Below are 23693 nucleotides of genomic sequence, written 5' to 3'. Positions count from 1 at the left end.
TAGGCACTTCAACCTAGTCTTTGAATGTATGGGATCAGACTCACAGCATCTGTGCTCTGCCCACTTTTGCCTCTAAATGCTACTATCTGGGTAATGGTCCTATATTATGCAAAATTGACTTTTGTGAGCTTTTAGTCATGTTAGAATGTTGTTACCTCCTCAAAAACATACCTGGAGTTGTGTTTTTCTCATTCACACATGCTTGAGGCTTTTATATGATGTTTATATGATGACGGTCTGAACAGAAGACGCAAAAGTGGTGTTGCATCTTCACTTTTTATTCTGCATTTAGACAAGCGTTTTCGGGAGGAAATCTGCATGCATACGGTGACGCAAAAGTGCATGGAATTCGACTGGGTATGAATGCCAAGCGGCTAGGTGGTGATGTATGTGACTTAAACACATACGTGACGTGAGCAGATCTGACCAGAATTTTACGTCTTGGGCAGTGTAGACGGAAACACTACAGCGGAGTGTATTCAGCTTTTCCACTCTGGAGGGTTTTTTTAGCCCCTAAAACATTGTCACCATCTAAACAAAAGACACTTCCGATAAAATATAATTTTACCCACAAGCATTCTCATGTAAACAGGCCCTGAGTAATCCTGCATTAGTCTGTCTATATTTCCAAAGCTCTGTTCCACCTTGTGATTTCATGTAGTGGTAGCTTTCAAGTTAACAGCAACATTTTACCATTTGTTTAGTAGAGACTTGGCAATTCCAGATCTGAAATAATCCAAATGACTCTAGTGAGGGTGTATAGAGATTGGTCCTTGCATCCTCTGTTGCATCTTAATCTTGGTCAAACATGAACGTCCAATCAGATTTGTTTATTTCAGTGACATGTGAAACAAAGAAGGTCACTGGTCATCATTTACAGTTTACAAAAATAAGTTGAGTGCTTCACTGAATGATTCTACAGAAATCCGTTGTGTTTTTCAGCCCCTTGTGACATTTATTTTTCTTTATCTTTTCCAGCGGGCGGACCATGTGTGTCCCCACCTGTCAATCACGCACATGTGAAAATGGGGAGATTCACACATGACCACACTCACACGTTTGTAAAGTATTAGAGAAGTGTGAACTCTGGATCCAAGGCAATATTTGCACATTAAAGTTCTGTTTTTTTAGTCCTTCAATAAGTTACCTCTTGTATGATGTTCCTGGTTTAAATCTGGCCAACTTTAGACCTGATTTAATCCTGTTTAGTCACGTTTTTGTCATAGTGTTTTATGTATTTTTTATTTTTTTCATAGTTCAGACCAGAGTAAAACTTGTTTAGACCTGTTTATGTTTGATAAGTTAACAACTCCTGATTGCATCCTTCATTTACCCTATTTAGCCTTTATTTGTTAATCCCAATTTAGTCCTAATTAGCCGTCTTTAGCACCCTATAACCCAGAACCTGAACAGCTGAAAGGTTTTCAGGCCCTGTTGCTTGCTCGTTCCCAGGGGCCACAGCTCTGGTGGAGTTGACAGAGAGAAACGGCAGCGCTTTGATGAGCTGAGCAGCCGAATGGTTCAGAGCCTGTTGCTATGGCAGCCGTGCGGAATAAATGAGACATGCCCCGAGCGCAGACGCAGGTACAGAGAGAGGTGGAATTAGAATGAGAGCAACACGTGGAGCCCCAAACCAGGCCTGACGACAGAGCTGTGGGAATCTATTAGGGTTTAATGTTGCTTTTGTCACGTGGTTTTAGGTTGATGACCAAGGAAATATCTGCAGAATATTTAGAAAGAAGATAATAAGGGGTGAGATTCAAAGTTTAAAGGGCCCATATTACACCATTTTCTGATCTATGTTATAATGTTTTTTTGTTTTTTTTTCTCATCATAAATATACCCAGAGTTGAGTTTTGCTTCATTCACTCATGTTCAACACACAAACCCTGCATATTTAGGCTGTGTTCTTCTCAGACAACACTCTGTTCCACCTTGTGATGTCATGTGATGATACAGGAAGTATTCCCCCTGTTTTTAAATTCCACACACCTTCACTACCTTCCGCATTTTGAGCTTTGGAGATGTAGAGAAACCAGTAATGAAGGATTACTCAAACATGTGTGAATGAAACAAACACAGCTTTAGGTATGTTTTTTTTATTTATTTTTTTATGTTTTTTTTAGAATATTGAGACATTATAAAATGTGGTAAAACTCACAAGAGTATATTTTGTGTAATATAACTTTTCAAGACCCTGTACCTGATTTTTTTCCATGTGTTTGAGCTAAATTTGTCTCAGCCCAGTACAGATATATTGTATAAGCAGCTCTTGAAGTAAAGGTAAGTCTGTGTCCGATCTTCATCTAATTATAAAGCATTTTATTGACTGACAACTGGAATGGAAGTATGTAGTTTGCCCACTTGGTATCAGATCTAAACAAAAATTAGGGATGCACCAGTACCGATACTGGTATCAAATATTGGCACCAATATTGAAAATTTTGCTGTATCAGGTATAAGCTTTCAAATATCAATTCAGCCGAGAGCCTGTTTGGGCTTTAATTTGGATGTAATAAGACTATTTACAGGCTGATTTTGGCCTAAAATGTTTCATAATGTTTCAACTTTTATACATACAAAGTTGTTTTCTTTTTTGAAGGATAAATAACTGTTACATAACACAATTTGATCTCTTGTTTTATAAGTTTGATCAGAAAATAAGTGCAATTTTCCATCCCTTACACTAGTATCGGTTAATATCGGGTATTGGAAGATACTTAAAGTCAAAGTATCATTATCGGTATTAGGACTGAATAAACTGGATCGATGCATCATTAAGAGTCTTTTTGTTATCCATCACTGGTTGGCACAATGATACAATTTCATTTTATGCAATTTCTGTCTGTGTAAATACTTCAAATTAATATCTAGTTTCAATACAAATGTTATGCTTTGATGCTTTTGACAAGCCCAATAACTAGTATTTATATGTAAGCCACTTCCATTATGTAATACGACTCCCATTTCAATATAAAAACATAGCTAACACATTGCCTGTCCAAACAACCAAATGAAACCATCAATAATGCATGACACGCACACACTCACTTTCACATCAGTGTTTAATGTTAGCGTCATCTCCGCATTAAACAAAATAGCTCATTAGCATGTTCGCTAACGGCACCGCCAACCATTCGTCTGTCCATATGGGTGCGCGCGTGCTATCTTTCATTGCAGCTTATTATAACAGTCCATAATTCAAACTGCAATAGACCAAACTGAAAGGGAGGGGAGCAGGCATCGCGGTTGACTTTTGAGGCCACCCTGAATACAGACAAATACATAATACAATACATGACCCACAAACACAATAACTAGCACTTTTGAGAACACGTAACTACATTAAAAGCTTTTACAGTTGCTTAAATAGAATGCGTTTTGAGAGAAGTCAGGTTAAGCCTTGTTTTCACAGCACAGGAGGTTGCAATATTGTCTAAAGGAGTACGGTGTGTTCCAAAAAGCAGGTCTTGCCCTGTTACATTGCTAGTTTTTGCCTGCTATTCAGTAAGAGTGGTTACTTACTTACTTACACAATTGTCACCCACTCAGTAATTATGAGAACCTGATCTTTGATTTATTTTTTTTTTATTTAAAGAGGGGGTATTACACTTCTGTAGGTTGCTAATGCTATATTTGTTATTGACACTGAGACAACCCCCTCCCCTTGCTCCCCACGCTAAGTCACTCCCCCTGTCAGAGCGCTATCATCACAATCATGCATTCCACTTATGAAACTAATGCACATTGTATAGCATGGGTAACATAGGCTTGTGGGCTGAGCTTTGTAATGCTAATTGTAAAGAGGGTTTGAATAGTGCCTGAGAGAGATTTGATTACTTAAAGGTTGTATGGAGGATTTTTTTTTGTTTCAAAATGTCAATGATAGCATTATAGAGGTGCAGTAGCCTTGTAATTATGATGACCAAAAAAAAGAGAATAAAAATTCATCAACTCTGGACGTGGTGGGGCTAAACATTTGCCAATAGATAACGAGACTGCCTTGTTATCTGTTAGCTGACAGGCTGTCAATCAATCTCCCTACGTTTCTAGCGTAACTGACTTGCCTGCGCGCCGCCGGTACGTGGTTTATGTACGACTGTCACACAGTCCACAGACGCAAGACGCACAGACGCTGTTTACTCCACCAACGCAATGGTTCTTAGCGGCTTTTTTGACCTATATCTTCCTCGCAGTTAGTACAAAGTTTGTTGCAATGGCAGACAAGAATCCAGGAGCAGTTAGCCGCAAAAGAAAGTCCGTTTTTGAGGTCGCTGAAAGAAGAAGACAAGGGGAAAAGCAGCGAAGCCAAACTAAGGTGATTCTTGGAGATTCATTCCAGCGATGGCGCGACTGAAGCAGACGCAGGGTCTAAAGACTGACGCACTGGTCGCCAAATTACTCCTGGACAGGTCACTTCTGCTTATTATGAAAACGTACTTTTTTTTTATTTCCAAGAGCCAGACAAACATTTTTCAGGACACGAATGCGATATCCTATGTCTGAAAACGTAATTTTCAATGCAAAGAAAGAGCCCGCTTGCTGCTGCGTGTTGTAGTAGTAGCTTCATTCGCACTGAATCTCCGTGCACCCCTCTCTGCACCCCTTCCTGCTCCTTTCTCCCCGTTCCGTTCTTCTCCCTGCTCCTCACTTCTTTTCCACGCATGAAATCTCCGCGCACCCCCTCCCCCTGCTCCTCACTTCTCCGTCTTGCTTAACCAACACTGCAGTTAGTTGTTTACAAGTCATGTTGTACGATGAGTACTTTCTGGCGTAAGGAGGAGGCGGGAGGAGGTGTTTCTACGTAGGGAGCTGTAGGGGAGGGGGGGTGGTTTCACACATGTGCAACATTTGAAAAAGGACAAACAGTCGCTGGATTTCTCGTTCCTTGGAAAATTATCTATACAACCTTTAAACATGCATGGATGAAATGTAAAATCTCTACAGGCATGTTTTTGATGAGGGAACAATGTTATAACATGGTAGATAGCTCAGAAAAGTACATTTCACATAAGATCCCCTCTTTAAAATTATTTAACTTCTCTTTTGTTAGTAAAATGTAGTTAGTTAGTTAGTCATATTTACAACTTTTGACAATACACCTCTGATTTCAGTGATTACACACATTAAAGCTGTACGGTGTAACTTTTCTGGATAAGGGTCTCCCACATGCTTTTGCTTTGCGTAGTGTTCCACTGTATGGCATTAATCGTTTCAACCTCCACAGAGAAAAGCAGACGACGTCACCAGGCCAAGTTACAAGTCAGATCTGTGGAGAGGTAAGCCTGTTCACTGAAAGAATCCATGTTTATCAAGATATTTTTAGTAAGATAAACACATGTAATTGAACAAGTAGACTACATGATAGATATGTTTAATGCCATATTGTTGAACATTCCAAACAAGTGGCTGACTCCTTGACTAGAAAAGTTTCATAGTGCCCTTTTAAACTTGTCACATACTCATGGAACTCTCTCCTTTGGACACAATGGGCAGTTAAATGTTAGCAAGTCTATTACCAGACTGCATTTTCTCTATGGCTCTCAGTGAAAACAAGGCTCAAGAATATAAAGCTTATCATTGCATTTCTCACTGTACAAAGCGGCAACTATGCGTTCCAGTTTACAACATCTAAACACCAACAGAAAATAATTTATATAGTACCAAAAGACGTTAAAAATGTCAATACGCATACGCAACATTTCTCAGTCTGTACAAGTCCATACACCGAACGGGGCTTAAAGCTGATATGCATCTCTCAATCTCTTCCAGTATCTTCTTAGAGTCTTCCATCTTCGTCTCCTGAACGTACCTCAAAACCCGTTAAAAATCGCAGTCCTTGTCCGAAGCCATGTCGAAAGAAAAGCTATTACGAGATGAAAACGACGAGCAGATGTGACCTTTTGGAAAATGCTGTTGGTGCGCGCGATTTCAGGTATCGGTGGTGTGCCTGGGCGCGCGATTGGAACTCTCCTCGCCCCTGCCCTTCCCTCTCCTCTCCATGGCGACATATCTCCTCTTCGCTTTTTTACGTTTCTTATCGGAGCACCAGACCCTCTCGCAGTACTCCTCCACTTTTTGCGCGTCGCCGTATCCGATCAGCTGAAGGAAGTCTTTGTACCACAGTCTGGAGTTGTGACCAGGTGAGGGCGCTTGAGATCTCGGGCTAACGCTAGGGCCCGGGGGGGAGGAAGAGGAGGACTGGCATTGCGCGGAAGTTTTGCCGGAGTCTCGTTGGTTGTTGGTTTGGGGGTGGCGGTTGGCGTATTCGACTTTGTTGGAGGTGAGGACATGGAGGGTCACGTGTAGCAGGGTGTGGACGTAGCCATGTTCTACAGTTTGGCACACGTAGAGGCCGGCGTCGGAGCTCTTCAGCCTGAGGAAGAGGAGGCCGTGGGGGGTCAGGATCACCCGCTCATCTCCCCGGATCTGTGGAGGAGAGGAGAGGTGGAAAGTTTGTTTAGAAGTCCTTTATGACACAAAACTGACTCCTGCGAGCTTTTTATAATGTTGTTACCTCCTCAAAAACATACTTGGAGTTGCGTTTTGTTTCATTCACACATTTGAATAATTCTGGATTAGCCAAAGCTCAAAATGCTCTGTTTCATCTTGTGATTTCATTTAGTGGTAGTTTTAACATCTATTTTTTTTAGTCTGAACTCAACTGCTTTACTCTTCAGTACTCTAGAATAATCCACCATTACTGTTCCAAGAGGGATTCTCCTCTCTTTCTTCACAAGTTCACAAGTATGGTTAAGATGCACTTTAATTGGAGATTTTACACTTTTCCCTGGAAGGTTTCACACTATGGCATCACACTTATTCATCTCCATGGAGACAAGCAGTTGACACCAGCAGACCTGAACACAGTAAGAATGCTTTTTTTTCCCTAAAGTAATTCTTAGGATATGTTCAGACTGCAGGGCTTAATGAAATCCATTTTTTTTGCGAGGTCGTTCACATTTCCAATTAAATGCGACTTGTATGTGATCTCCAGTGTGAACTTTAAATGCCCCAAAAGTGTCCCGCATGTGGATTGGAGGACACGATGACGCCACACACAGCGAGCATGCTCAGTGTTTATGCTTGTCTCCCAAAATACGGTCCAGTTCTTTGTAAAATGGACAGGTTACCCTCCACAGCCACTTTGTTTGTTTGAGTCTTTAACCTCCTTCTACTTGGCTCGCAGGATCTTTATTTTTCATTGGCATTGGAGTCAGGGCTGCCAAGCCATACCCCCCCCAATATTAACTTGCTAACCTTGCTTTCCCTTCATTGACTAGACAAGGTAGGATGAATGCGACCTGGCCGTTCATACTGAAGTCGCATATCAGTTTTAGGAGCACATATCCAAGTGGTCTGGGTCTGAAAAAAATCTGATCTGTGTTATTCAGACTGTCATTAAAAGATCAGATACAGGTCGCATATGGGCCAAAAAATCTAATTTGGGTCACTTCAGGCTGCAGTCTGAACGTAGCCTTAGTTTTTTCTTTTACTATTGCCAATCACCTTCACTTCCCCCGTCATTCATCAAGCTAATACCTCACCTAGGTACTCCTGACAAGTTATTCCAACAATATTGAAGGATGGGTCTAATGCAGAAGACAACAGTGACCCAATCTCCACCGCAGCAGCAGAAACAAATGCCTCCTAACCCTCTCCAAACTACTGGCCTTTCACTCTCTGCTTGTGTCAGTTTGAGTATCCTTCTGTAGAAATCTCTGTTTTGACTGATCTAAGTATTCATATAAACATTAAGAGGCATGGGAGCGTGGATGGACATTGCTTAGTCTGCAACTGCGGTGGTTTCATTTTACTCATGGCTGCCATTTTGAATAATTTCTCAATAATCTTTTTGGAGAGTGAGAACTTTTTGTAGAGGCAAAAGTGGGATTTGATTACATACCAAAATGAAATGAATACCAAAATGAAATGAGCCCTGAAATGTTCCACACTATGACATTAAACAGCTCTACCTTACGTTTATTAAATTACAGCTGGTTTTATAGCTCAAAAATACAAACATTCTGACTGTGAGCAAAGTTGTCTCTTCACAGATCTGACCTGTAACTTGGTCTGCTTTGGTCTCCATGAAGATACAAAGGTTTAATCCCATACTGTGAAACATTCCTGACAAAGGAATAACGTCTCCATAGAGAAAAGCATTTGACGAACTCTCCACCAGAAAAGTTACACAAATCAGGCTTTAAAGCTGATTTGCACATTGCATATCTCTTTCCATATGTTCTTAAAGTAGCTAAATGTACCTCAAATGTCAGTCATAACTTGTCATGTAATTCTGCCAATATAACAACAGCTGTGATTGTCAACTAACACGGAACAGTTTCTCTCTTTCACAACATAACACCTGCTATAATTCGTATGTAAAATGTGTAAACCAGCTTTAAGGCAGTTGACAAATATTGTATTCCCATTTCATATTTTCATCTGTTTGAAAATCTCACCTAATAGCAGCATATTGTGTGTTTCAAAACATTCTGAGAGGGTTGATTAGTGCCAGCTCTTGTCTGTTCACACCTTCATATACACACTGTGCAATCATATGCCAGCTCAGGGTGCTCAGGAGAATGTTGGATATTAATATTAAAGTGGGACTGAATACTTAAACTCCGCCCAAACAGAGCTGCTAAACTGGGCAGTACCTGGAGGACTGACTCTGTATTTGATTATCTTCCGACTCCCACTTGGACCTTGGATTTGACGTCACGTCTGAGCTTGAAGCATATTATTATGTTTTGTGTGTCAGACTGGATTATGATTATGACTATTCCCTTATCTTATGAAAATGCTGCCACTTTAATTCATTAAAAATTTTAAATTTGCACTTCTTTTTATGTTATGATTTCTCTTCCGTTACAACCTTAGAGACGTTAATGCCCGTTAAATTAAATATTCCTTCAATACTGGCCACATCACAACACCAACTACCATACCCACAGGCAGTGATATGGACGTAGTAAGGTATTGCAGTAATACGGAGTGACTGAAATTGTCATTTAAACCACCAAAGTGTCTAAACACAATGAAAACAGTTCATATTTAGTCACAGTGAGCTTAGCCATCTTGGATTCTGACTCGCATGTCGCTAGGCAACTTCCTTGGAAAACCGATTCAGAAGGATAATCGAATGCAGGGTAAAGAAAAGAGAGGTGGGCAGGGGCAGCGTCTGGGGGTATAAAGAGCGGTGTGATTGGTCTAACAGGTATCCACGTATCAAGCTCCGCCCCTGCAGCCAGGTGCTTGAGATCAGACACAAATTTCTGTAATCACAATAGTCCTACGTGATGTCACCATATACCTGAAATTGCGGTGGCCACTTGAACCGTGACACACTCATTTGTATACTTTTCTGACCACAAAGTTGCAAATGTACCAGGTTTGTACTAAAATTGCCAAAAACTTGGACTGTGCAACACCAAAAAACTAACCATAAACATGAACCCCCACAGCCACTGATACACTTTACGCAACATATCTGGTTTCCTCATCATAATTGCTATGCTGAGTCATTATAAAATTGGAAAAAGACAAAATCAGTAAAAACCATAAAAAACAATTCTTTAGCTATGAGCCAAGATTACGAAATAATGCAGTAGTTTGTATTGTTTCAATTATAGATATACAAAATTTTGCAGATCTTTCAGAACAACAATTAAGATATAATATTTCTATATATTGTACTATACTATTGTATATTGTAAATACTTAAAATAGAAAGGCGAAATATGTTAATATACATGACATATGACATAATGTTAATGACGATCTGTTTTTGTTACTATGATTCTTGTTACTTTTTATTTAATTATTATTATTTTATTTATTTATTTACCTTTTTAATAAAACCTCATTCTGTGAGACTGATGCAGTGATTGGATAATTCTTTCAAAATCACTAAGTAGCCTGTAGACTTGAACTGCTCTCCAAGTACTTATTACTGAACAGTCCAGCCAGTACTCACTTCATGCTTGTCCCCGTCCCTCTGAGTGAACCAGAGTACTTTGGCCTGTAGAGAGCGTGGCACACACTCCAGTAACGTGCTGTTGTTCTCCACTCCATAGATGCGCTTCTCCTCTGCAGGCTGCCACTGATCGCCTACATGCAAAACATACAGTAATATACACAGGTCAGAGGTCATTTAGTAAAGCTGTTGTGACCTATTTATAACAGTTTTGTTTAGTTTTTTCAGTTTGTCAGATGGGTGCCTACATCTTTACTTCACATATTTTCATAAGCAATAAGAATTTATTTAATTATGATGGGTGACTAATGAACTCTTTTGTTTCACATGTGTTACTAAAAGAAAAACAAATCTAAATGTACAATCATGTTTGGTCAGGTTCAGGTTTGGGGAGCTCTACATGTATCTCTTTTGGTGGAATGCTCAGCAGCTGCCTTGGTAACATGATGAATATATTATCAAAACCTGTCAAAAAGTTTTAAGACAGTCTGAAAACTTGTGTTAAATAAATAAAACTCAGATTAAGTCTAACTTGAGTAACAGAGCTTCAGACAGGGGAATGTTGATGACAAAGTATCAATATAGTAAAAACATCTGACAGTTTATATATGATTCTTTTGGGAATATTTGGACGGTCTATCTCCATAATTTCATTTGACATCTCCAATAAAACTCAACATGTGTCTCTAATATCACTCACAGCCTTTTGTTTCCAGCCCTGGTACAACACTGACAAAGCAAAATGCACATGTAAGTCTCGGCAGCAGCAGCGCACTTGTTTTCAGCACTAACCGTCAATTTGCAGCCCGTTGCACAGCTGGACGGCGTTGCCATGGCGAACATCCTGGCGCCTGAATCGACGGCTGAGAGAGAGAGAGAGGAGAGACTGTGTTTGAACGTGTGATGTAAGAGTGAGAGAGCGACAAGGGGCACGAAATCACTGCAATTTTTCACAAATTCAAAAGAAACATTCACTCAAAACTGGTCAAACTTTAAGATGTGATCTTTCATCACAAAAATAAATAAATACATTATAATGATGTTGACTTTAAGTAGGGCTAAATATGTTAAGGTATTCTTTACTGCTTTAGTGAAACTGTTGTCATATAACATGTAGATCATGACGTAATCTTTTATTATTTTGAAAATGCTATATTCACAGAAAACAAAGTGTTAACATGTTTTTTAAGTTTCATTTTCATTCTTGACACTCTTAGTCTTCTCTCCCTTTGCTCTTTGTGCTAAGTCACTCCCCATCACATTACAATCAGTGTGCATCCCACTAATGAAACTACTGCACAACGCAACAGGTTTATGAAGTTGCTGTGTGTGTTTTGTATCATGCTTTTGTATATTCATGGAGAATTGTCATGTGGAAGTATGGGTGACGTAGGCTTGAGCGTTGCACAGGTTACAGGTAACCGTAAGGAGGGTTTGAATAGGGTCTGGGTGAGATCACTAAATTACTCAAACATACATGGGTGATATCTAAAACCTCTTCTTTCATGGTTTTGATGAGGGTAGAGCACTGTAACATGGTAGAAAGCTAAAAGGAAATGTTGCATAATACCCCCTCTTCAATTAATCCTTTTATTTTTAAATAGGTGTTGAAACTAAAATAATTTGCTTTGAGTGAACTAAAAAAATCAGTGGGAAAGATGGCATGGTATATTGATCTAAAGTCAGCATTTCTATGTTTTGTGTGATTTTTATATATTTTTTTAAGCTGATTTAATATAGTGACAAAAGCTTATACCAACCCATGATGGTCAGTAGTTTCACTTGTAAATTTGGGAAAAGTTTACAAAATGTGTTTTTCATTTATTGTCTGTTGTCTTGTTCATGATTTTAGTTTGTGTGCTTGTGTGTGGGTGGATGAGTGGGTGGGTAGTTGTTACATTGCGGGGACTGAATTCTTTGTATCTGTCAGTGCCACCATGAGATAAATCCTTCAGTATTGGACTAATGATGCAGTAATGATGCAGTATAAAGTAAAAATATGGGTTAAGTTAACATAAAGCCACAGTATGTAGCTTTATAGCCAAAAAACAGGCTATAATAGAAGCATGTTTTCTTTTTTTTTTTTCCATTTTGATTTTATTTATTACGCTGAAAACAGACAAACCAGCTCAGAGAAGAATCACCTCGTGCTTGCTAAAATGTTCTTACGTTCGCAAAAACATACCCAGAGTTGTTTTGTTTCAGTCACACCTGTTTGAGTAATCCTTTATTATTAGCCTGTTTACATCTCCAAAGCTCAGAATCCTCTGTTCCACCTTGTAACATCATGAAATGGTAGTTTTCAATTTAACGTCCACTTTTTACCTATTGTTCAGTAACTATTGGCAATTCCTAGACTGATACTGTCCAAATGATTCTAGTGAAGGTGTATGGAGTTTACAAACACCGTGGAGCACTTCCTGTATTGCCACATATCATCACAATGTAAAAAGTGTTTTCTGTTTGAGAGAAGAACTCAACTTACATGCATCATCTGTGTGTTAAACATTTGTGAATGAAACAAAATACATTTCCAAGTATTTTTATTAAGAGAAAACTGCATTATAACATAGGTTAGGAAAAAGCATAATATGGACCCTTTAACTATTACAAAACAACACATAAAATAAAATGAGTAAGAAAAAAGACAAGTTGCCAAAAAACTAAAACAAAAAACAACAATCAAATCTTAAAATAAATGTCATGAAACTGTAACTGCCATATACTACAATACATTTGCCAAACATTAAGCCTCTCCCTATTAATAACATTTTAATTTGTCATGAAATAGTCAAAAAATTTATTCACAAATCTTTAATATAATATTCTCTGGTGACTAAACCCATTAACTTGGTATGTTACAACAACAAAAAATAAATGTTAACTGTATTTACTTGCCCTCATCTGTATTTAATGATATTGGCCTATAGAATGTTGCGATGTCATCTGAAACCCAGCTATCTGAGCCCCTGTACCTGACCCTATCATACATATTCTTTCACACATCTCATATTAAAGGTGAGAAGGAGCTGGAAATGGATCGTATGGACTAACACATATGTGCTGTGTGGTGATAATGACTAAGGCAGCATGGTGACATTTAGGGCATGATCAGAGCACTACACAGTGAGAAGAAGAGTGTAGAAGAAGGAAGGTGAAAGGATTGGGGCAGGAAAAACTGTTTAAATGGCCCATATTACACGGTTTTCTTTCCTTGAGTTGTTCTCTCAAACAGAAAACACTCTGTTCCACCTTGTGCTGCCATACAGAAAGAGCCAAATGTGTTTTAAACTCCATATACCTTGATTAGAGTCATTTGGATAATATCAGCCCTAGAACTGCCAATCTTTAGTGAACTAAAGGTAAAAGGTAGGTCCATACATCCATCCATTTTCTTTCACTTATCCGGGGCCAGGTCACGGGGGCAGAAATAAGTAGGGACTCCAGACTTCCTTCACCCCGGACTTTTCCTCCAGCTCCTCCGAGGGGCGCCCCAAGGCGTTCCCAGGCCAGCCGAGAGACATAGTCCCTCCAGCATGTCCTGGGTTTTCCCCAGGCCCTCCTCCTGGTGGGACATGCCCAGAAGACCTCCCGAGGGACTCGCCCAGGAGACATCCTAAACAGATGCCCGAGCCACCTCATCTGTCTTCTCTCGCCATTGAGGAGCAGCGGCTCTACTCCGAGCTCCTCCTGTGTGACTGAGCTCCTTACCCTATCTCTAAGGTAGTACCCAGCTATAGGTAGGCCTAGCTGTAAACCACGTGACATCACAAGGTGGTTGGAGATGTAGACAGACCAAATTAAGATTACTCAAACGTGTGAATGAAACTCATCACAACTTTTCAAGGTAACAACATAAAACCTTAAAAGGTCCACTGTGCAACTTTTTTTCTGGTGAAGGATCTGTTACCTACTCGTCTCCATGGAGATGTTATTGCTTTGCCTAGAATATTCCATGGTATGACATTAATCATGTCCATCCAGCATTTATTCATTACAGGGGTATCTGTTGCTTAAAAACGCAATAATTCCTTCTGTGAAAAGGGGCGACTCTCCACAGATCTGAACTGTAATGTAGCTTAGTGCTGTAACCTCACTGTCTAGATAGGTTTATCTGTACTGTGGAACATTCTAGACAAAGCAGTAACATTTCCATGGAGACAAGCAGTTGACGGACTCTCCACTAGAAGTGTTGCGCAGTGAACCTTTAAAGATTTGCACTTTTTCAGACCTTCCTTCCCATACACACAGGCAGTACATTACCTCTTGGTGTAGACTCCGTTGGGGTAGTAGCGGGAGCAGGTGAGTCCGTCCCAGGCGCAGTAGGGGTCCCGGGCCAGGCAGCAGTCTGCACACTCAGAGCCATACAGGTCACACTGGTGCAAACGGACCTGAGCCACACCCACCTCCGAGCCCACGTACAGCTGTTGCTATGGAGACAATAAAAAGGGGGGCATGTCAGTATATAAAAAGGTATTATGGGTAACTTTACTTCAAAATAATGTTACTCAAGTAGAAGTAGAAAGTAGTAGTCCAAGAAATTACTCAAGTAAGAGAAACTTAAAGAGTAACTGACAAGACCTGACTTTGTAGACTTACACACAATCAAGTAAGAATACTGTTCAATAAACATATTACTCAAGTAGGAGTAAAAGTATGCTGCTACATAAAATACTGAGATAAATTATTCTATTTTAGACTAGCTTTAATATAATACTAAATTAGCTCTGAAGGTCTGGTCTGCCCTATGCTTGTCTCCATAGTTACATAATTGTGGTCAAATTGTATAGGCCTTTTATGAGATTAAGAGTTTTAGATTTTTTTTCCCCTTTTTTTTGCAATTTTTTGTGCTAGTTTTATGATGCTGTAAACTTATTCAACACAAAAAAGAACGTTGTCAGATTCTGGCTGTTTCATACGTTGAATGACAGGTCAGGGTGACATATCTACAAAGTCATGGTGATTATTTTTTTCTTTTTTTTTTTCTTTTGCATTTAAAGGGGAGTTGGAAGCACTTCAGAGTACTGTATGTGTTACAATGTTAGCCCCTAGTGGTCAAATAGTAGTATTACAGGATAAACAACCGTACACAGTGGACTTACTCTTTTGGGGGAAATGATGATCTCTCGAATCGGAGCAGGCACCTGAGAAAACAAAACATTCCTTGGTTAAAATAAAAATAAAATAAAACTTCATACAAATTCACTAGAATCATTTTGATGATTTTAGACCTGGAATTGCCAATCTCTACTGGACTAAAAGTAAAAAGTAGCTACATGACATCAGAAAGTGGAACAGAGCATTTTGAGTTTAGAGATGTAGACAGACTAATAAACCAGGATTACTCAAATATGTGCGAATGAAACAAAACACAGCTCTTGGTGTGTTTTTGAAGAAGCATTTTAACCTTTTGGCACCTTTCTGTCCCTGATAAATAATCAAAAATATAAATACACTGTAGAGCATTTACACTGATTTTTATTTTATTTCTGTTTAGTTCAATTCAATTCAATTTTATTTTTGTGAAAGCCAAAATCACAACAGCACATTCGTCTTGCAGGAATTCAAAAAACTGTGCATTTAACCAGCAAAAAATTTGAAAATCAGACAAAACAGACTAAATCTCAATGTAAATGTTGTATATTTGGTAATAAAAACAGTTTATTCCTTTCTTTCTTTCTTTCTTTCTTTCTTTCTTGTCTATCTCATTTTATTTTGACATTTACAATCTTGGTACTGTAAGAATATTCTGCAGGCTTCTAGAACACAATTCTGCCATGTTGTGTTCCCTGTTTTGCATAATCGTTGTAAACCAGGGCACTTAAATAATGATTGACAGCATACATTAGTCACACTGTCTAGAGCCCATTACAACCATGGACCTCCCCGAGCTGAGGAAGGGCATCAGGACATATCAGTTACACTCACTCCATCCCAAATCACACTTTAATCACACGTCCACGCATAACGGTCAGGTAATTGATTATAATATTTATTTAATTATAATGCAAAACCATTATTTTTAACCATGCTACAGAAAACATGCTGATCTTTCCTCAAAACCTCATAGAGTATTTAAACAGTTTTCATTTTTAAAGTCATATCTGTATTTGTGTTTAAGTTATTAAAGTGTTTCATTTAATATTTCAGTCCTTCATATTTAGTGTGAATTGAAAGGAAATAAAGTCATATTAACTATGTGATAATTTTGCAGTTGTTGTTTTGGAGATGAGCTAAATTTGGATTTCGAGTATTGTCTATGGTTCAAATCCAGTGGTGGAACAATTTTGTTACTTAAGTAAAAGTACAGATACCAGAGCAAAAAGTATGACATGAAATAATCTACTTAAGTAATAGTATTAAAGTAGCTGTTGTACTTTAAGAGTAAAAAGTAAAAGTATTTTGTGCAGATTTTGAGATCTAATAAAGCTTCAAATGTAGTGATTTTAATAAAGATTTGTGCTGAAATTTGTTCAGCAGAAACAACTGAATTAATATTGTTTTCCTAGCTGTTTTTATTTGTATACTGTATATATTTTTGCTCACACTATGAATGTGTTAAAAATGAACCCGTCAGCCTTTTCGCCAGGTCTCAAACAATAATAAAAAGTACTTTTACTTTTCCATTCAGTTGAAAAATTGTAGAAGAGTAGAAAGTGCAGACACCTAAATTTGTGTTACTTGAGTACAGTAACTACCATTACTTTGTTTACGTTCCACCACTGTTCAAATCCATTTTAAAAAAAGAGTAGTTTTCTGGTGGACGGGACGCCCCCTGCTTGTTTCCATGGAGATTTGACTGCTTTGCCTGGAGTATTCCATAATATGGCATTAAATTCAAATACACTGCAATGCATTTATCCTGTAACAGATGTTTTCACTGCTAAAAATCACCTAAACATGCATTATAATTCTCTGCATTTCACCCATCCTCCAACATTGATAGGGCAAGATTGATTTAACCTAACCTATTCTTGCAGTAACTACAGTACAGCTACTACTAATTTGACTTATAAAGCTCAAATGTTATATGGATTCATTTTAGACCCAAACAGAACAGGTTTACTGCACAGAGTGTTTTCATAGCTTTACCTTGAAGACCTGCAGCTCCTCCAGCAGCACCTCCTCCATGGTGTCTGTGTCTTTGTTATAGATGGTGATAAACTTGAGAACCGCTGAGTCGTCTAAAAACAGGAGAGACATGGCAGGGGTCGGTATGGAACTTTAAATGGATACGAGTCACAAACTGCAGGTGATGGAGGAGGATGAGAGACACTGGATCTAGCTGCAGGTTTGCTTGTCTGTCAGTCTGTGTTAAAGCCTGTCCCAGTGTGAACTTCTGATTCTGCCCTCTGCTCCATCCTCTTCACCTGTCCTTAGACTCACACAACAGAAGATTTCCTTGCACATGCACAACTGTACTAATAATAATAATGGTCATACCTACCTAACTTACATACATATGCACATCACAGACTGTATATATAAATGGACATAGTTGAACTGCTTGCTGCCATGTTCCATTGACTCTGCAGTGAGCTTCGTCATTTTGGTCTTAAAATGTTTGTATTAGTCAGCTCCACATGATCCGGGTATTTTGATTTCACAATTTTATCCGTAAACAAATGCCAATTCCTAACATGGAACTCGACTCCAAATTCACACCTATAACGCTGGCACCGTGAGCTTCATTTGACTGGAGCTGAGCGCTGTGGGTGGCGTCACACTCCCTTAGACTTTAAACAGTCTATGATGTACATGTACCTACATACCAGGTAAACCAGGTCTATGATCTACAGTCTGACAGTTAAACAACAAAGTCTACTATAGGATTCTGACCTGTCCAGCTTAGTTTAAATGATAGAGATTGTACAATATTCCATTGTCACATGACCTACGCCTAACCTACAAAAAGCAATATATAGGCAAGTGAAAGGTCAACTGCTTGTTTTTATGGATATGTCATTGCTCTCTACCTTACATTTATTGAGGCTACACTGAACAGAAGATGCAAAAGTGGTGTCTCATCTTCACTTTTTATTCTGTATTTAGACGAGTGTTTTCAGGAGGAAATCTGCATGCATACGGTGACGCAAAAGTGTGTGGAATTCAGTTGGGTACGCATACCATCTAACATGTTTGTTTCTGTGTACTGTATGTATGTGAGGTAAACATGTACACGACGTGAGCGGCGGAGCGTATTCAAGTTTTACACTCTGGAGGGTGGTTTCAGATTTTTGTGTTTTTAATCCCCAAAAATGCTGTCACCATCTAAACGAAAGGCACCTTCGATAAAATGTTTTGTCGTTTTTACCCCCAAGTGTTCTCGTGTAAACAGACCATCAGTTACAGGTGGCTTTATAGCTCAAAAACACGTTGGAAAAACAGGCATTTTGACTGAGAACATGGTTGCCTCTCCACAGATCTGACATGTAACTTGGTCTGGTTTGGTCTCAATGAAGATAGAAAGGTTTAATACCATATCACGAAACATTCCAGACAAAGAAATATCATTACATAACCCTCTATGAAGAAAAGCATTTGACAGGCCTCCCCACCAGAAAAGTTACACAATGCACCTTTAAGAGTTGCAAGATGTATTTCCATATTTTAAGCACAAAAAGTCTTACTACACTGGTAAGTCACTTTACTTGAAGTGAAATTTATTCTGATCATGATTAACTTGGCTAGATTTTAGTTTTTGCATCTTTCAATCATAGTGCACTGCAAAAACAAAAATCTAGCCAAGTTAAGATTGCTCAATTAAGAAAGTTTCATCATGATTTGAGTTAATTTCTCTCGACAAGTAAAATTATCTACCAACGAAACAAAACTTTTTCTACTTAAAATATGGAAATACATCTTGCTACACTTAAGATAAGAAACACAACAACTCTTTGCACTTAAAATAAGAAACAAAATGTAATGTTGCTTGAATTAAGAAAAGCACACGTATTCCATTGGTAGATCATTTTACTTGTGAAGTTGAATCTATTCAAATAAAGTAAAATGTTCTTAATTTAAGCCTTTTAATTTACCTAGATATTGCTTTTTGCAGTGTGGTCCTGTATTGTGCATGTACCTGTCCCGATGTATAGCACATGGTAGTACCCATCTTGAGCCTGCACCCGGTCTACGGCGATCTGGGTGAGTCTCCTGTGGCCTGGCTCAGTTTGGAGTAGCACAGGTCTCTTGTGTTGGGGCAGGACTGGTCTGTACATGACCGGGTGAGAGCGCACGAAACGCAGCACCTCGTCTGGGAACTCTTTAGAACTGGAGAAAGCCCCACCGGTCATCCTACTGGCACACTACAACACAGAGGACAGGATTGGAACTAGCAAATCAGCAAGAGTAGTTTATTTTTGGCTGACATCATAACATTCTATAGTCCAGTGATATTTAAAGGTCCTAAATTACATACAATTGACTCTTGTTATAATACCTCCGTAAAAACATACCTGGAGTTGTGCTTTGTTTAACTGACAAATAGTAACCTGCTATTACCTTGTGATGTCATGTAGTGGTAGTTATCACGTTAATAGCTACCTTTCACTTTTAGTTCAGTAGATTAGAGGGCTGAAATTAGCTTTGTGTGAAGATGTTTGGAGTCTAGGTGAAGATGTATGGAGTACTTCCTGTATCGCCACATGATCAGAAGATGGAACAGTGTTTTTTGTTTGAACTCAGCCTAAATTTGCAGGGTTTGTGTGTTAAACATGTGTGAATGACTCAAAACACAACTCCAAGTATGTTTATAATGATGAAACATTATTATATTATATAATATCATATTATTTTATATTAAAGATCCCATATCTTTTTTTTTCCCCATGTATCTGAGCAAAATTGTTTCACCAGTGTAGATATATTGTATAAGCAGCTCCTGAGGTCATATATATATATATATATATATATATATATATATATATATATATATATATATATATATATGTATATATATATATATATGTAGTGCTCATAAACTCATCATGGTGAATAATTGGGATGCTCAGACTGCATATGGTAAGTGAGGAATGGAAATGAACCACTGCAAACTGTTTAAAATGAACTAATTCAGTTTTTCAATGCATAGTGCTTTTAATACAGATGAGGCACTGTTTTTTTTTTTTGTAAAATAGCAAGTTCTTGGGTCTAGTCACTAATAAATATGATTAGGTTTAACATTTGTGCCTTGTACCTTTTGGATATTTCATGGCAAAGTACAAAGTAATCAGTAGGAAAAAGTGTTTTTTGCCCCCTCATTCTGGAATAATGACACCACCAAGAGAGCTCAGAACTGAAAACAGACATTATGGGCAAAATACACTATTTGTCTAGCCACAGTGCAAAACGTTCAAACAGTATTATCCAAAGTTAAATGTTATAAAGTAAACAAAAGAGTTGTGGTACAACCCTATAGAGTCCTGCTTCTTTATTGGTAAATACATCTATCACACTGTGGTGTTAGAATGCTTTGAACGAGTTTAGTATTTATCAGCTTAAAATCTCCATTGTTTTAACATTAGGGTAATGGAAAATTCAATGAGATGTGACAAAACAGCACCTCCACTGAAGGAATGCTTTATAAGATTTACACATTCACACTACAAGGACGCAAGGCATGTTTTCGTTTTTGAAAAGTAGCTACATGATTTTTGGGGGGGAGAATGATTTTGCACACTATTTCAGACAGATACGGCTATTAGTAGTAGTACTTACAGATCCCGGTCGGGGGTAGGGGATGCGGTCTTCGTACAGGCTCCAGTGGTGCTCTGGTCTCTCCCTGTAGGCGAAAGGCCCATTGAACGCAGCCCGGATGTCCTCCATGGTGTAGATGCACACAGCATAGCCTTTGAACACAGCACTGGGGAACACAAACACAAGTCAGGTTTTCACTGAGAAGCAAGTAAAAAGTATGTTAAAAGTATTATGTTATGATGTTACATTCTGTACCAAATTTCTGCATGTATTTGAGCAAATTGTTGTGTCCCAGCATTATAAAGCGTTTTATTGTAAGAGAATCAGGAAGTGTGCTTAGTATGCTAGTTGTTGTTAGCATTGTTACTGTGACAGGTCTGGCTGCCAAATTCCACTCAATACCTTGTGAAAAGTGCTTGAATAATGAGGATGCTTAGAATGCATAAGGTAAGTAAGGAATACATTTGGATTACTGCAAACTTTGAGCACCGACTTTTAGAAACTTTGAGCACCAACTGCTGAAGCTTCAACAGACACTTTATAAAGTCATGGGATTCTTTGCACTATTAGCAGGGGATATTTCAGTTTTGTGTCTTTTTAGATTGTCATTATTCTTTTCAGTCCTTTACCTGGTGGTGCTGAACAGGCCGAAGATTTCTGGGTTTTTATCATCTTTGTTCCTCAGCACAAACACATCCTCTGCAATAATAAATACATTATTAATTAAAGGTACAGCATGTACTTTCTGGAGGTGGTCACCGTACCGTACTTTGGAACATTCTCCATGGAGAAGTTTTATGCCATACTGTGGAATATTATAGCCAAAAGAACAACATTTCCATGGATACAAGCAGGAGGAGGCCCTGTTACCTCTCCAAGTGGACGGTCATGGAAATAGACATATATATCTCCATGGAGACAAGAAGGTGACAGTGCCAGACTAAGTTACAGGTCAGATGTATGGAGAGGCAATCCCGCCCCAGAAACATGCTTGTCTGAACAAAATGGGAATTTTTATCTTAAAATAAATAAAATAAATTCATGTATTTGATATGGTGATATTGTGATTGTTCATAATGATATAGCTCGTACCCAGTTCATCAAAGTGAGTGTCGATGCCATTTGGTCCTGACACGGAGCAGATGAGACGAGTTTTCAGGAAGGAGCTCCAACGATTCACTAGCATCCTCTGTCCCCCCTGGTCATTCTGAGAAAAACAACATTTGGAGTGAAATTGTGTTGAATTATTCATATAGTCTATTCAGTCTAAATTTTGCAATTAAAGATTGCTCAAACATGCACAAATCACTCCAAATACAACTTTGAGAGAGTAAATGAGAAGAAGAAACAACTATAACATGATTACAAGCTCTGAAAATTAGATTTTGTATAATTTTGTCACTGCAACAGGAGAATTTGAAGTGTGAAGACCAGCTAGGTATTCACCCCCCCAACCTCGCTCACTTTTTTCTTCAGTCCTCCAGATACTGCACTGTTTAGCAACTTTAACTGAAATGTGATTGGGGTGGACTTTAGGTGTTTAGACCCACTTTAATAATCTAAATCTGCAAGAAATATAAATGAACAAAACAACAGAAAAAATTAAATGGTCTGAAGTAACCCTAACATAGAACATATCATTTGCTCTTACCGCACAGACTCGTCCCACACGGGTGTACACGGCCCTGTGCCCTCCCTCTGGGTCCAGCTCTCTCTCAGTGAAGAAGAAGTACACCTTATCATCCTCTGTGTCCTCATTGTCTGGGATTACCGCCGAACCAACGAACTTCGGCTCTGGAAAAAAAAAACACAGCAACAGGTCAGTCAAAGCAGTGGTTTCCAGGTTGGGGTTGTAAGATGATTTCAAATACGTTTTCATTTAAATCTGATCTATTATGCCAAATGGACTTTTTAGAGTGTTTGTTATAGTTGTTTCCCCTCACCATTTACTCACCTAAAGTTATATTTGGAGTGATTCATGCATGCTTGAGTAATCTTTAATCACTTATATTCAAGAAGCTATATTGCTGATCAATTCCTGTTTTCACTCTCCCCAGAACATGCCCACTGTACTTACTTCATTATCCAATTTAATTTTCTTAATCAATGATGTGCATAGGATTCAGACAGCAAATCTTTTATTTAATTATTATTTTTATTACTTTGTTTTAACATTTGTGTAGTCACTGTAGTAATATCAGCAGATCTGGCAGTCCTAGAAACCAATAGTAATAGTAGTACTTAAACAACTTTGTAGATATTGAAATAGAAACAAACCATTGCTTATCTCCATGGAGATATTATAGCTTTTCTTGTAATATCTCATAGTATGACATTAAACTTATATCTTGCATTTGTTCAGTTATAAGTACTTTCATTGTATATGCCTTGGTAAACAAACATTCTTACAGTGAAACTCTCCACAGATTTGACCCATAACTTGGTCTGGTGGTGTAGCATGCTTGTCCCAGATGAGTATAATGCAGTGTATATACTTTTGTCTCCTATGCTTTCCAGGATATTCAATACACTGCCATAACATTCACTTCTAAGGTCATTGACTGATATAGCAAGTTTAAACGAACATCTATTGTGAACATGGTGTGAGATTGCGTCAGATGCCCTACCGTTGAGCTGCTGCCGGTCGTCCCTCTCTGTGCGGGTGTAGGTCTGGTTGTTGAGTCTGCACAGGGCTCCATCGTTCTCCCAGTAGTCTGTGTACAGGCCGATGTACAACTCTCCCCCTGAATAACAGCAACAGCGTGTGTTATAACAGTGTGCAGTTTGCTTCAAGGACCAGCAGAGGGCAGCAGTGACTGGACATGAAAGAGTGCAGAGATGCTACAGCATCTCAGTGTTAAAAAGCACCTGCACCTAATTTCTAACCATAAATTGAGAATATGTTTTAATTTAGAGTTTTAGCCCCGCCACTTACAGAAACTAGTGTCTGAGAAAATGTCATTCACAGGTTTCATTTTAGTTCCTCATAGTACTAGTGATATTTGTGGTTATG

At 38.6% G+C, this 23693-nt stretch overlaps 1 protein-coding gene across 1 annotated transcript in view; it reads right to left on the bottom strand.

Moving 5' to 3' along the window:
- Window positions 1-3056: 3056 nt before the first annotated feature.
- The window catches only part of sema3e (sema domain, immunoglobulin domain (Ig), short basic domain, secreted, (semaphorin) 3E), a 67499-nt gene continuing 46862 nt past the window's right edge, over window positions 3057-23693 (bottom strand). Inside the window, exons 6-17 of the mRNA XM_055155782.1 lie at window positions 23308-23424; window positions 22332-22474; window positions 21773-21887; window positions 21310-21379; window positions 20702-20846; window positions 19065-19290; window positions 17075-17166; window positions 15085-15126; window positions 14246-14412; window positions 10775-10845; window positions 9983-10116; window positions 3057-6429 (exon numbers count right to left, since the gene is read on the bottom strand). Coding sequence (XP_055011757.1) covers window positions 5932-6429; window positions 9983-10116; window positions 10775-10845; window positions 14246-14412; window positions 15085-15126; window positions 17075-17166; window positions 19065-19290; window positions 20702-20846; window positions 21310-21379; window positions 21773-21887; window positions 22332-22474; window positions 23308-23424 — 1820 coding nt within the window. The 3' untranslated portion in view covers window positions 3057-5931. The remainder of the gene's footprint in view (window positions 6430-9982; window positions 10117-10774; window positions 10846-14245; window positions 14413-15084; window positions 15127-17074; window positions 17167-19064; window positions 19291-20701; window positions 20847-21309; window positions 21380-21772; window positions 21888-22331; window positions 22475-23307; window positions 23425-23693) is intronic.

The sequence above is a fragment of the Boleophthalmus pectinirostris genome, unplaced genomic scaffold, assembly GCF_026225935.1.
Source record: "Boleophthalmus pectinirostris isolate CB_2022bp ecotype Guang Dong unplaced genomic scaffold, ASM2622593v1 HiC_scaffold_2, whole genome shotgun sequence".
NCBI lineage: Eukaryota > Metazoa > Chordata > Actinopteri > Gobiiformes > Gobiidae > Boleophthalmus > Boleophthalmus pectinirostris.
The sequence above is the reverse complement of the archived record's forward strand: the minus strand, read 5'-3'. Positions and strand labels throughout refer to the sequence as shown.